The following is a 12,602-nucleotide window of genomic DNA, read 5'->3' as shown; positions in this document are numbered from 1 at the left end:
GTTTAGGTTACTATGTCAATAGGAGAGATACAAAGATACATACTATTATACTTTTATTATTTTGCAGATAACATGATATGTTTTATGACGCCTATCCAAGTTGTTTTCTCTTGACTCGATCCTTGCTTGTATTGTATCCACTCTCCGATGTGTGTCTATATTGTAAATATTAGGGTGAGCTTTGTTGAAAATAGTCGAATTTTCCTCAGTATTTGAGGAGAACAAGCTCACTCATAGGGAAGACATCAATGCTTTCATTTCATTTTCATGGTGATGGTAATTAATCTAACTACAGCTATTTACAGTAGAATAATGTGATTTCCTTATGTGTTTATGCTACCTGTGCTTTATTTATTCAGTTGGAGAAGTCCATCCATGCATCCATTCTCTATACACCGCTATATCCTCACTAGGGTCACGGGGGGTGCTGGAGCCTATCCCAGCTAGTTGGAGAAGTCACTTTTGATAATACATCTACAAGAAAAATAATCATTACTGCAAATGTCTGACTCTGAGATGTAAAAATACCACTGTTGTATTCACCTTTTTCATAATAGAAACACTCGATACAACAGAAAAATACTTTGACTTTAGTAATGTCAGACTTTTTCAGTAAAAATACATCCAGCTGTGATGGAGCTCAGGATCCAGCTGTGTACCAAATGATTTAACTGTAGCAGATAAACTGTGACTGTGTGCAACAGCTCAACTGTCTGAACTGTTTAAAAGTAGACAGTGTGATTTACTATCAATGTCAGAGATGATTTATTACAACAAATAATTAAAGAAGTTACTAATGCTGTTACATGTGCGTACATGTGTCAGCCTCTCTCGCTTTGGATCCTGCTGCTGTCTGATGCTGCAGATATTTAATGAACTCGGAGGCAAAACACCTGCAGACAGCTGGAAACAACAAACTAAACTTCAGCTCCTGTTTAGCCAACAAGTTCTGATGCCATCAAATTAACAGAAAGAGTCTCCCACGATGTACCCTGCTGGTAGTAAACTTGGATTACATGCAGTTTACCAAGGAAAGCTTATTCATTGGCCAAAAAGACAAAAATGGCTTTTTAAACATCTGTTATTTTTTTCCCGACCATCTTGCAACAACAGGCAGTGATAGGGAGTAAAGTGAATTACTCAGAAAAGAGGTTTTATTGACGAAGTGCTTTTTTTGGGGTCATTTTTAAATATAATGTCAGTCAGGTTCTCCAAGTAAAGCATTCAATTGCTAGGCCTTTGATAGAGTTTGAAAATATGCTGTTTCAAGACAAGGCTGCATCAAAAAAGCACCCTATTTCTAAATCTATGTTGATTAGAGCTGCAACAAATAATCGATGACATTAATTACTAGCCATTTTCATGATTGATTCATCGGTTCAAGCAATTATTTAAGAAATTCTGTGATACCTGCTTTCTTTTCTCCTCTGTGACAGTAGACTGAATGTGTTTGGGTCGTGAACAAAAGATTTATGGATGTCAACTTGGGCTTTGGGAAATACTATTTGATATTTTCACCATTTTTTGACATTTTATAAGCCAAACAACTCATCGCATAATCAAGTAAATAATCAACAGATTGGTATTAGTTCCTACAATGACTGCAAACCTGAACTTAACTTCCTTTTCCCTGCAGGCCGGTGGTGATAACTGGCAGCTCTAACCCACCCACCAGCCAACCAGCGAGCCTGGCCTTTGTTTACCTGCCGCTCAGGTAGGGTGTGAGTAGGGGGCAGGGCCACCCACGAGGTAGGAGGGATGCCTGTGGAGGGCGGAAGCAGTAGCGGCTCTGCTTCGGCTGCTCGTCACCCCAAGCAGAAGCGCAAGGCTCACAGTTTATCTATCCGGCGCACCAACAGCACAGAGGAGAGGCAACCGGGCATCCTAAGAGGAGACATGCTGGAGGGACAGGTGAGGGGCACAAACTCATGCTTTCTCTCGCTCACACACAAACTCTGACAGCTGCAGACAAGCATTCTGGTTAAACTTGCAGCCAAAACACATGTTATATCCTATGTTGTTGGCAAGAGCCGCAAACTTTTCCATGCATTTCCTCAGAAAAAATTAGAAAGGTTGTTCTTTGTTTATAAGCATTTTAATTGTCATTCTGTTGTGTTGCGAGGCTGTTTTTGTCAGTCAAGAGAGTACAGTCCCAGCCGGTTAAACAGCATTGCTTTTATTTTCTAACTGGTGTTGCAACATCTACTGCTCCATGCTACACTGTGTTTTTGAGAAGAGGTTTCTGCCCCCTGGGAATGGGCTGTTTTTTTTCTCGATAGCTACAAGATGTTACTTTGGTTGAAATCTTTTTTTTAGCCAACAAGTTATTTTCGTCCAGACCATCCAAAGTTTGAACAATAGTTTGGTGTGGATGTGCTTTTTTTGTTCCGTTGTTTTAACACAAATGAATCTATCTCCTGTGACTTTTTAAACCCGTTGGTGCCATCAGGTTGGTGATTAACCTTCTCTAAACTAGCTTATTTAAATCGGTCCTGCAGTTGATTGATTTCTTCTAGATAGGGAGCTTTTTTGTGAAACCATTTCCTGGTGCCGACCAGTTGTAGTGTACTGTCATGCTTCATTGCTGCTAAGATGATAAAACTGTTTTGTTTGATCAAGAACATCCTGGTTGTTAACTTTCAGGAGCTGGCTGAAGAGTGACCTTATCTGCAGTTATCTCTTAGATAAGATGAGCAATAGGTTTGTGAGTGTTTTTTCCATTCTATCATCATGTTTTTTTTTTTGTTTTTTTTTTATTTAGCACAGGAGTTCATAGATGGTGGACATTTAGGATTGGGCAGGTTTAGTGATGTTTAGCTTGGTGCTATGTCTGTTATCATGTTTGGTTTTAAGCGGGTGATGTTCAGTTTTTCTATTCAGCCCAGAAATGGATGCTTGATTTTGTCAACATTGCTTCGCCCTAGTTTGTCCATGGAAATCCTGCAGCTTTTACTTTCTATGCTTGACAGTGTCCTCGAATTATCAGCCACTAAAACTAGAGCTCAGCTTGCACTGGCCTCTTGTCTCATCAAGTTTTAATATGGGCCGCTTGTCCAGGTCTGATTAGTCTTTTCAACAGTCCTTTCTGTCTATTGCCAAGACATGCTGGCTCTGTTTATGTGCCCAGTCTACCCCCAACAGCACAAGTTCCACACACAGACAGCTTTATGAACCCATATATAACACAGGACGCATTTTCTCCTGCTATTAGCCAGAGTGCGCTGCAGGTGTAAAGGCCACAACTAAGCTGCTTTGAATTCATAAAGGCTGCCTGTTATTTGTTAATTCACTCTTTTTTTCTTTTGCTAAGTATGTTGACATGTGGAGCTGGCAGAATGGTCAGGTGACTCACGTCAGTGTGACAAACTGTTGGTTTTGAACACGCGCCCCTGCAGAAAGTCAAGCGTTTGGTATCCTAGATTTCTACAGAACTAAGCAAGAGCTCCCAAACTGAGCTGTCAGATGCAGCTGTTTGAAACTTGTTTTCATGGCAGCTTGTGTTTGTCTGGTGGAGAATGGTGGTCAGCTTATAACTGGGTGCATCTAGAAGTTCACCATGGAGGTAAGTCAGTTAAAATGTGGCGTTTGGCTAGTTGAACTGTGGTTATTGTGAAGTTAATTGTTCGTAGATTGTAGTTCTGTAGCTTAAAATGAAGCTGAGTTTTGACTTTGAAAGCACTTGGCGTCTGATTATGTCAGGCAAATACACAGTTTGTGTTTGATGAGAGATTTATATGGGTTGTCTTGTGTATTTAATGAGTCACTGAAGCGTCTCTTTCAGCAGTGCTAGTAGAGTTTACGAGACACCTGTTTGTCATTGTATAACTGTAGTGTTTCAACGTATTGAAATGAAAATGCTGTGGAAGTAGCATTACAAGAGCCATGATGATACCAAACTTGAGGAGGATATGGATGAACTCCTGCTTTCTACCTGTTTCTCATCCTGTATATGCTTACCATGAGGTTTATTCAAGCATTGTTCCTCTTTCTGTCCGTTTGTCCAGGACTCCAAGCTGCCCCTCGCTCTGCGGAACAATCTTCTTGACCTGTTTGGCCAGATTGAGCGAGAATTTGAAAATCTCTACATTGAAAACATTGAATGTGAGTACCTGATAGGAAGAGTTTACAAAGTATATTTGTATTCCTGGGCACATAACTCACTGCATTGATCTTTAGGTGTTGATTGACTAACAGAGCATAGGCAATGTTTGGTCACTGGCGCCCTGTCGCTGTGCTAACATTACAGTACGCCGGGAAATCGACTCTCTGAACGAGCGTTTGACTGGAGATGGACAGACTGTCGAAGGAGGAGACCCCACCAAGGGAGCCCTGAAAACAAAAGGTCCAGTATTTCCTACAAAATCTGTTTCTAAGTCTTTGTTCTCCGTAACACATTAGATGCTTCTTCTTTGGATTAAAACAGAAAATATTGTTTGTCGTTGAATGTGCTTATTATACAAGAGCATATGTCATCCTTTTGCAGCTGAAAAAATCAGATTAGAAGTTGGTATGCATCAGGATTTTAATCATTGTTTCACTTATTAACTGTCTTTATGGCACAGTATTGTAAAACAGCAGTAAAAAGTGAGAGGACATTATGAGAGCATATTGGGAGTAGGAGTGTCTCACCACATACACATACACCAGCTGGCACTGCTCTGAAAATTTGCAATCAGCTGATTTAAATAAACAGCAGGCTCTGCAACAGCTCCTACTGTTTTGATAAATTTGAACATATTTTCAGTGATTTCTTGCATCTGAGAGTTGGAAAAGTGGTGAGGTTTTCTCCTGACCTCTTTCTTACTCATGTCAGGATACGAGCTGGAAGCTGTATTTTACTAGTGGCCTGTTTTTAGATCAGACTGAGAAGTTTAAGTGCAAGTTTATTGACATAGCACTCACCTTATTATACACAGGTTATTCAAAGTGTTTTACAGCCAAACGACACAGCAAATAAACAGATGTCAAGCATAGAATGAATAAAAGTACAGGCAAATTTAGTAAAAGTATGTAAATTCATAGAAAAAGTCAACACTGGTGAATTAATTGAAGAGCAGGGGAGAAAAGAAAAGTTTTTAGCTTTGGTTAAAAATAGCTACAGTTTGGGAATATCTAACTTCCAAGGGGAGCTGATTCCAGCAGTGGACAGCATAATGATTAAAAGCCATTTTACCATGTTTGGTTTGGACTCTGGACACTATTTCATGCAGCTCTAAGAGACCTACCAGCTTTGTAGCAGCCTCAGCAATGAAAAACCTACATAAAATAAGTTGGGCCTTTAATTCGATTCTTTTTTTTTTGCCTTTTTGTGGAGGTTAGGGCTTTATCAGTATTCTGACTGCAACACTATGAATGAGTTGCAAATGTCTAACGGGGCTACTGGAGTCAGAAATGAGTGCATTACAGTAGTAAAAAGATAAGTTAGCTTTTCTACACCCAGGCCACACCATTTCTCTTTTTATGTGTTTTTAAGATGCCAGAATCAGGATTTAATTCCATCTTTTATGTGTCTGCTGAATTTTAGATCCTCATCAATGGTTACACTAAGGTTCTTGATGTGGGTGTTGGTTTTAGTGCCATAGACTCCAAGTAAACACTGAGTGCAAGCCTGCCTTTTTTATTGCCAAAACTCATAATTTCATTCTTATCTTTATTTAGTTAAATGGAGTTCTGCTGCATCCAGTTGTTGACTTTGACTGGGCACAGATATAGAGTCTCCTGGACCGCTGTCATTAGATGAGAGTTGCAGACAGATGTGGATGTCATATGCAGAGCTGTGATAAGCAGCCCTGTAGTCTTGGAGGGTTTGGAAAAGAGGAGGAATGTACAGGTTGAATAAGAGGGGCTCATAAAGGGATTCTTATAAGATTCTGTACGTCATGACAGTGCTTTCTGATTCATAATTAATTAGACTGACTACATGACCTTTGGCCTCTAAGTATGATTTGTGCTATCTGAGGACCACTCCTGATAGACGGACTGAAGTTTAATCCATCTGGAAGTGTCTGATGATCCACAATATCAAATCCTACAATAAGTTCTAATAGCACCAGATGAATCAATATGTAGCTGACTGTCATTTAGAATCTTTATGAGAGCAGTTCTAGTGCTCTGATATGAGTAAAAATCTGATTGAAAGCTGTCAAGGTGTCATTTGTCAGCAAGAAATTACAGATTTTATTAAAAAGTACCTTATCAGTAATCTTATTAAGGGGAGATTTGAGATAGACCTGTACAGAGGGGGAATGACAACAGCAGTTTTTAATTGATGCTGGAAAGATTTGCAATATGCAACAAATCCACTACTAAAAAGCTAAAAAACACTTCTAAAATGTTTGTTGGCAGAATATCTAATGAGCACATGGACAGTACTTAATCGAGATTGTTGTTATTTGCAGTAATGTCAGACATAAAAGCATTTATTTTTGTTTTGAGTGATAAGGTCATAATGTCTCTGCTGGACTGAGTGGATATTTTCAATATTTTGAGGAGAAAAATATTCAAACTCATTGCATTTTTTCAAGAACTTATCCATCAATGGCAAATAAAGCAGGAGTATTAATATTTATGCAAGAGAATGGGACTGCCTAGCTCTGTATAACTCAAAGTTGCAGAGACAAAGTTTCTGTTTCTGGATGTCATAGTCAATCTGAAGTTGAGTTTTCTCCCTGTTTTAATTCTGCCTTGCTGCATTCTCTGATTCTTTTGATGTGCTACTGTCGGAGCTTTCTGTTTGTCTGAGATTATTATCGTCTTAGCAGGTGCTAATTCATCAAAGACCCTGAGTGTTATGGAATTAAAATGATTATGAAGATCGTTTTCAGAGCTTACGTTTGTGATTGATAAAGTAGCTGAAGCAGATGGAGCCTTGATAAACAGTGTGCTGGTTCTCATCAATATACCTTTGTTGACATCTAATCTGAACAAGCAGGGAAGTTTTCGTTTTGAAAACAAAATGCAGAAGTGAACACTGTTTACTGCAGGAAGGCCCTTACTAGTAACAGAATCTACCGGTCGTTGATTCCTAGTTTAGGAGTTGCAGTGAATATCCATGTAAGTGAAGGCATGTCAACACAGAGTAGTTTAAGATAATAATAGCAGTAGTTTAATATTTATCTGACACTTAGTTTCAGGTTTCACCAGCTCAGTCAGTGTTCATGTCATCAATCTGGCCTTTCCTGTACCTGAGTCGGCTTTTACTGTTACAATGTAACTGTAGTAAAACTTCATCACTCAGTCCATCAGGAAACAGGGTTACAAGCTGTGAATGATTATTTCACCGCCAAGGAATGCGGTGGAGTTATGCGACGATCCGCGCACATTTGTCCTTCTGTCAATCTGTCTGTCTATTTACAACATTACTCAAAAAAACGAAATAACAGATTTGGATGAAATTTTCAGGGAAGGTCAGAAATGACACAAGGACCACCTGATTAGATTTTGGCAGTGATGCGGCTTATAGTCTGGATCCACGGATTTGTTAAAGATTTCTCTATCATTGCGAGATAGCGGCACAGCGGCACCGTAACCATGACAACAAGTGAACGCTACGTCAGCTCCCTGCATCAATACCCGCTGCCCACTGCATATTTCAGTCACGCAATTCGGTATCCGTACATAACGTACACATGCATAACACACACCTGTGCTCACCACAAAGTCGTTTTTTATTTATTTGCTTAGTTTGTGGATAGATCTGTATTACATGGTCAGATTCTATGTGGCCATGATTTCTGATTACACAAATTGAGGAATGAACATCCTTGGTGGAGTACTGCGCTCTCTGAGTGCTTTTCTTCTTTCCTATTGTCACGCTCAGTTTGTGTGTGTTACTTATTTTGTGTATATTTTGGCCAGGTTGCATGTCATGGCTTCAATTCCTGTACAAACAAATGGAATTTTGTGTGATATTATGTAACAAAAGAATATATATACATAATGTAGAAGCACCTACATTTTCTAGAAACTAACACTGAGTCAGATTTTACTAGTTGGTTACGTAACAGCCTCAGACTGGCTGTGTAACCCTGTTATGTTTTTAATAGATGTGTTTCAGTTGCCAACAACCAGCTTCATTTTAATTGCTGGATTTTTAAATGCATATCTGTTGACTGGAAGACTTTGCAGTGTGCCTTTTCATAGTACTTCAGTAAACAGGGAAAAAATGTAATTGAACATTGTGTTGAATTCAGATTAGGCCTGATATGAAGCCCAAGCTGAATATAGCATCATCTAGGTAGTCTGGAGCTATATGTTCCCATGGTAACCTAGACCAGACTTAGATACACCCCTTGTTTTAAGAACCTTATAAAAAGTCTCGTTTGCTGAAATAAGCTCACACATGCAGTGTTCAGAAGTCATTAGCAGTTTTACAGACACAGCTGACAGCTTATATATGTGCATATAATATATAAACACACAACAAGGCCGTGCATTGTTGGGGTGTTTGCTGCTTAAAGTCTTGACAGTTTATTAGGCCATTACTGCAGCAGTGAAACCCAACAGCTTAACACCTCACTTCATTCATTGTTCTTTGTCTCTCCATCACGCAGCCAGCCACAGCACCAGTCAACTGTCACAGAAGCTGAAGACGACCTACAAAGCCTCTACCAGCAAGGTACCTGCCACCAGCTGTGATGTTCTGTTCAATGGAGCTTGTAGACCTGTCATGTGTGTAAATATTTGAGCTTTTAGGATTCATGCCTGTCTGAGGAAACAGTGTCAAAAGCCCCTGTGTTTCAGAACAAATGGTGGGAAAGTTCTTCCTCTGAGCTCATGATGTGTAACGTAAACAAATGAAATTGTGACCCAAAATCCTTGTTTAGTTCTTTTTTTCCTGAATGATGCATTATTATAGCTATAAAGTTTAGTTAAAGGAAACTCTGTGTGATCTTCAACATTTGCTAAAAAATGACATCTCCCTTGACTTCTTCCTTTTTAATCTTTTGCCAATGTAGCGCTTGTACACTTTCCAGAGCAAAATAGGTGGACCTCGCAACTTCAGTGTGGCCACATGGGAGTTGTGGGGCGGAGATTCATGGGTAACTTCCTGAATGCTCTGTTTGTCGCTAAGCATCATGGGGGACAGCTGTGGGCTGAGTCTCTTTTTAACTAGAGTCTGACCTTGACTCCTCGTCTCTTCTCTGCTCTGTACCCACGCTGAAGTCATTTGGGTGAACGGCTGCATTTATAGATGGTACAAAATGGATTTATCTGTTACTTTATTTGTTACATTTGGTCTTTTACCGATAGAGTAGAACGTTTATGGATGGCATTTGATGACCAGTTAAGTCACTTTACATCAGCTGTATCAAAACAATAAATGCCAAATGTCAAACTGCTTTTTCCGTATCACAGGACAAGTTAAGTCAAAAAATTGCACTCAAGATAGAACTAAAATTAACCAGTAACCAGTAAAAAGCTGGATATCTCTTAAAGGAACAGTGCAAAATATTTTGGGAAATATGCTTATCCCCTTTCTTGTTGAGAATTACAAGGGAAGGTCAATACCGCTCTGGTGTTTGTACTATGGCTGGGACTTTAACGCGTTAGTTCTGATTAATTACAGAAAAAAATAATGTGTTAAAACAGTAGTGCATTTAATCACACCTTTTTAAGTTTCCTAATTTGTTACAAACTATTAACACTGATGTATGAATGAACTGAGTGATGTCAGCGCAGAAACGTCTCAAACTTTCTTTTCTTGTGAAAACTGTTTGGCAAAAATTATTTCTGAAAGCATTTGAGGTGAGAAATAAGTTGCTGAATCTGTCCTGCTTTTAGTTTAATGATAGCTGGTTTAAGCATTTAATGAAAGTTTCTTGGACATCCCTGTAGCTCAACAGGTGGAGCGGGCCGCCCATAAACAAGAGCTGTATTCCCAACGCAGCGATCATGGGTTCGAGTCCGACCCGTGGCCATTTACTGCATGTCTTTCCCCAGTCTTCTCCCCCAGTTTCCTGTGTCTCTCCACCGTGCACTATAATAAAGGCAAAACAACCCCAAAAAATAACTTAACCCCTTAAGCTTCAGTGTACCGCCGGCGGTACACCTACTAATTTGCATAGGAATTTCAAGAATGTCCGACGGCTGCAAACCCAATTATACAAACACTATACGACGTTGGAAAGCTTAGATTCTCATGAATCCGCCGGTATAAACCACTTTCAGATGCGATTACCACAGCAGGTGAGAAAAACACATTTGTCCGACAAAAACAAATATTCATCCATCCGTTCTCTATACACGGCTTCAACGCACACAGCGCAACTCACATTTCCGGGTTTATTATTACACACAAAAAAAAAGATTCCACAAAAAACGGCCATAATCCAACCTTTTACATCCAGATGACACAAGCCAGTAAACTATTTTGTCCAAAACATGTCCTGAAGTCGGTATAAAATCCCCGAATCGGTCATTTTCAAGGAAATGCACCTTTTCCGCGAATTCGCGGAATTCCGCTTTTTTTCAGCGATGGGAATTTACCGCGGATCCGTGGATTTCCGCGGATTTCATTTGTTTGAACACTTTATTGTCACTGATACTCCCGCACGATGGTAACGACGTTAACGATAACTTGTTAACGGCGATTGTAAACGGACCAGCGATTGGAAGTCGCTGGGCCGCCGCCGCTGTTTTATGTGAGCTTTAGCAGATCTGGGGAGCAGACTCAGTTACCTTTGACTGAACCAGGTTCTTTGTTTCCAGTACTTATGTTATACTAAAATAACTCTCCGCTTGAAATCCAGACATGATTGTGTTATAGATCTTTTTGTGCACCTCTCGGCCAAAATGCAAATAGCTCATTTCCCAAAATATCTTCATTACTCCTTTAAGTGTACCAATACAAATATTGAACAATGAAATGTTGACCTTCTCATTGCCATTCTGTTATCTTCCACTCTACGTAACATGTTCTCTTGGCGTTGCCTTTTTAAAACAAAGAAACAGTCTGAATGCAGCCAAAGCCTGAGCCAGATGAAGAGTGGGACATGATCCTCTTCTGCTTTAAACGTTAGAAAAAGAGGATACACGAGATCAAGGGAGGACTCTTTAGATTAACCCCCTGACAGAACTAGCTGCTACATGATCTACAGCTAACATATCAAAAACTAATTTTGTAAAGACTGAAGGGACTTGAAACTAATGTTGTGCACTAACTATAGCCTCAGTGTACTACTTGGTTGACCTTGAATGGAATGGGCTGTTTCCTTGTTGCTCCCTGCTCATTGTGTTCTAATGACAGGAAACAAATATGATTGCATTGTAGTGTAATGTGAAAATAAACCGTCAGGACAGAATGAGAGTGTGTATTAACACAGTCTGACGTGTGTGAACCAGATGCTTCGCTGCTGCGTCTAATGACTACCAATGATCTGAGCTTATTGCTGTGGTCAGCCGTCTGCTTGCAGCAGCATGTAGAGAACAGGCTGTGAGCGCTGTGTGACAAGTCAAACTACAATTCACTTTATAGTTTGTTGAGCTGGAAGCCTGCAGCGACCGAAGGCTGTGTGTAACCAGACCAGTGGATATTTTTAGAGGTGCACCACAGTGATGATCTTCCCTCCTATTTGACACATCAGCAGACTTGATATTAATATTTCAGCCACACACAGTTTGGTGCAGTGTGAAATTGCAAACATTTTAGTTGACATAAAGCAGCCCTTGTTTACACAGATTATACACACTTGACTTTAACTGGCTAACATTCTAGGAGCCTGTATCATAAAGATTGTTCAAATTGTGACATTTTCTTGAGACAAGTAGAACTAAAAAGCACTCAGAGAGCGCAGTACTCTGACAAGGCTGTTCAGTTGTATCATTTTCAACGGCTGAAATCTTGAAGAAATTTGTGGCAGAAATCACAGCAACATAGGCCTTTTAATATAGATGTACCCACAAACAAAATGACCTTGCACTGCATACCGGCGTGTATTATGCATGTGTACATTATGTACGGATACTGAATCGTGTGGCCTAAATATGTATCGGGCGGCGGGAATTGATGGGACTCAGAAACACCCCCATAATTTAATCAGTTATTCCTTGTATGATTTCCAACAGATAAGTCTCGATAAGTCTGCAGCGGTGGATTTTTAGTAGGATAATAATCATGAGATCGTCAGCAGGCAGCTGATGTAGTGTTCACTTGTTGTCATAGTTACAGTGACGCCATGCTGCTGTCTCACAATGATACAGGAATCTTTAACAAATCCAGACTATAAGCCGCATCACTGCCAAAATCTGATCACTTGGTCCTTGTGTCATGTCTGATATTCCCTGAAAATTTCATCCAAATCCCTTATTTTGTTTTTGAGTAATGTTGCTGTCAGACAGACGGACAGACAAACGTATGCCGATCACATAACTCCATCGCTTTCCTTGGCAGAGTAAAATAAGAAACTATAGTAACTATGGAATTAATACCAAAATATTCAAAGTAGTGGTGAAAATATTAATAAATAATAATACATTATTGTCAGAATTATTAGAAACTGTAGGCCTTTAAATATGTGTACAGTGTTCACGCGTCTCGAGTGTCTCATGATGAAACATACCGTTATGAACAAGATACACTGCAGTCTTTTGCTGCCAACACA

General features: G+C 39.7%; 1 protein-coding gene across 5 annotated transcripts in view; it reads left to right on the top strand.

The window, feature by feature from the left end:
- The window catches only part of LOC110965045 (WD repeat-containing protein 37-like), a 33,441-nt gene that overhangs the window by 3,587 nt on the left and 17,252 nt on the right, over positions 1-12,602 (top strand). For 3 of the 5 annotated variants that reach the window (XM_051940322.1, XM_022213956.2, XM_022213955.2), the window contains exons 2-6: positions 1,637-1,911; positions 4,005-4,101; positions 4,247-4,342; positions 8,553-8,617; positions 8,958-9,041. In XM_051940322.1, coding sequence (XP_051796282.1) covers positions 1,759-1,911; positions 4,005-4,101; positions 4,247-4,342; positions 8,553-8,617; positions 8,958-9,041 — 495 coding nt within the window. In that variant the 5' untranslated portion in view covers positions 1,637-1,758. Of the gene's footprint in view, positions 1-1,636; positions 1,912-3,430; positions 3,563-4,004; positions 4,102-4,246; positions 4,343-8,552; positions 8,618-8,957; positions 9,042-12,602 lie in introns of those variants that run through there. The other 2 variants (XM_022213959.2, XM_022213958.2) reach the window with 2 other exon arrangements.

The sequence above is a fragment of the Acanthochromis polyacanthus genome, chromosome 20 (genome assembly GCF_021347895.1).
Source record: "Acanthochromis polyacanthus isolate Apoly-LR-REF ecotype Palm Island chromosome 20, KAUST_Apoly_ChrSc, whole genome shotgun sequence".
NCBI lineage: Eukaryota > Metazoa > Chordata > Actinopteri > Pomacentridae > Acanthochromis > Acanthochromis polyacanthus.
This window is presented reverse-complemented; position numbering and strand designations above follow the sequence as displayed.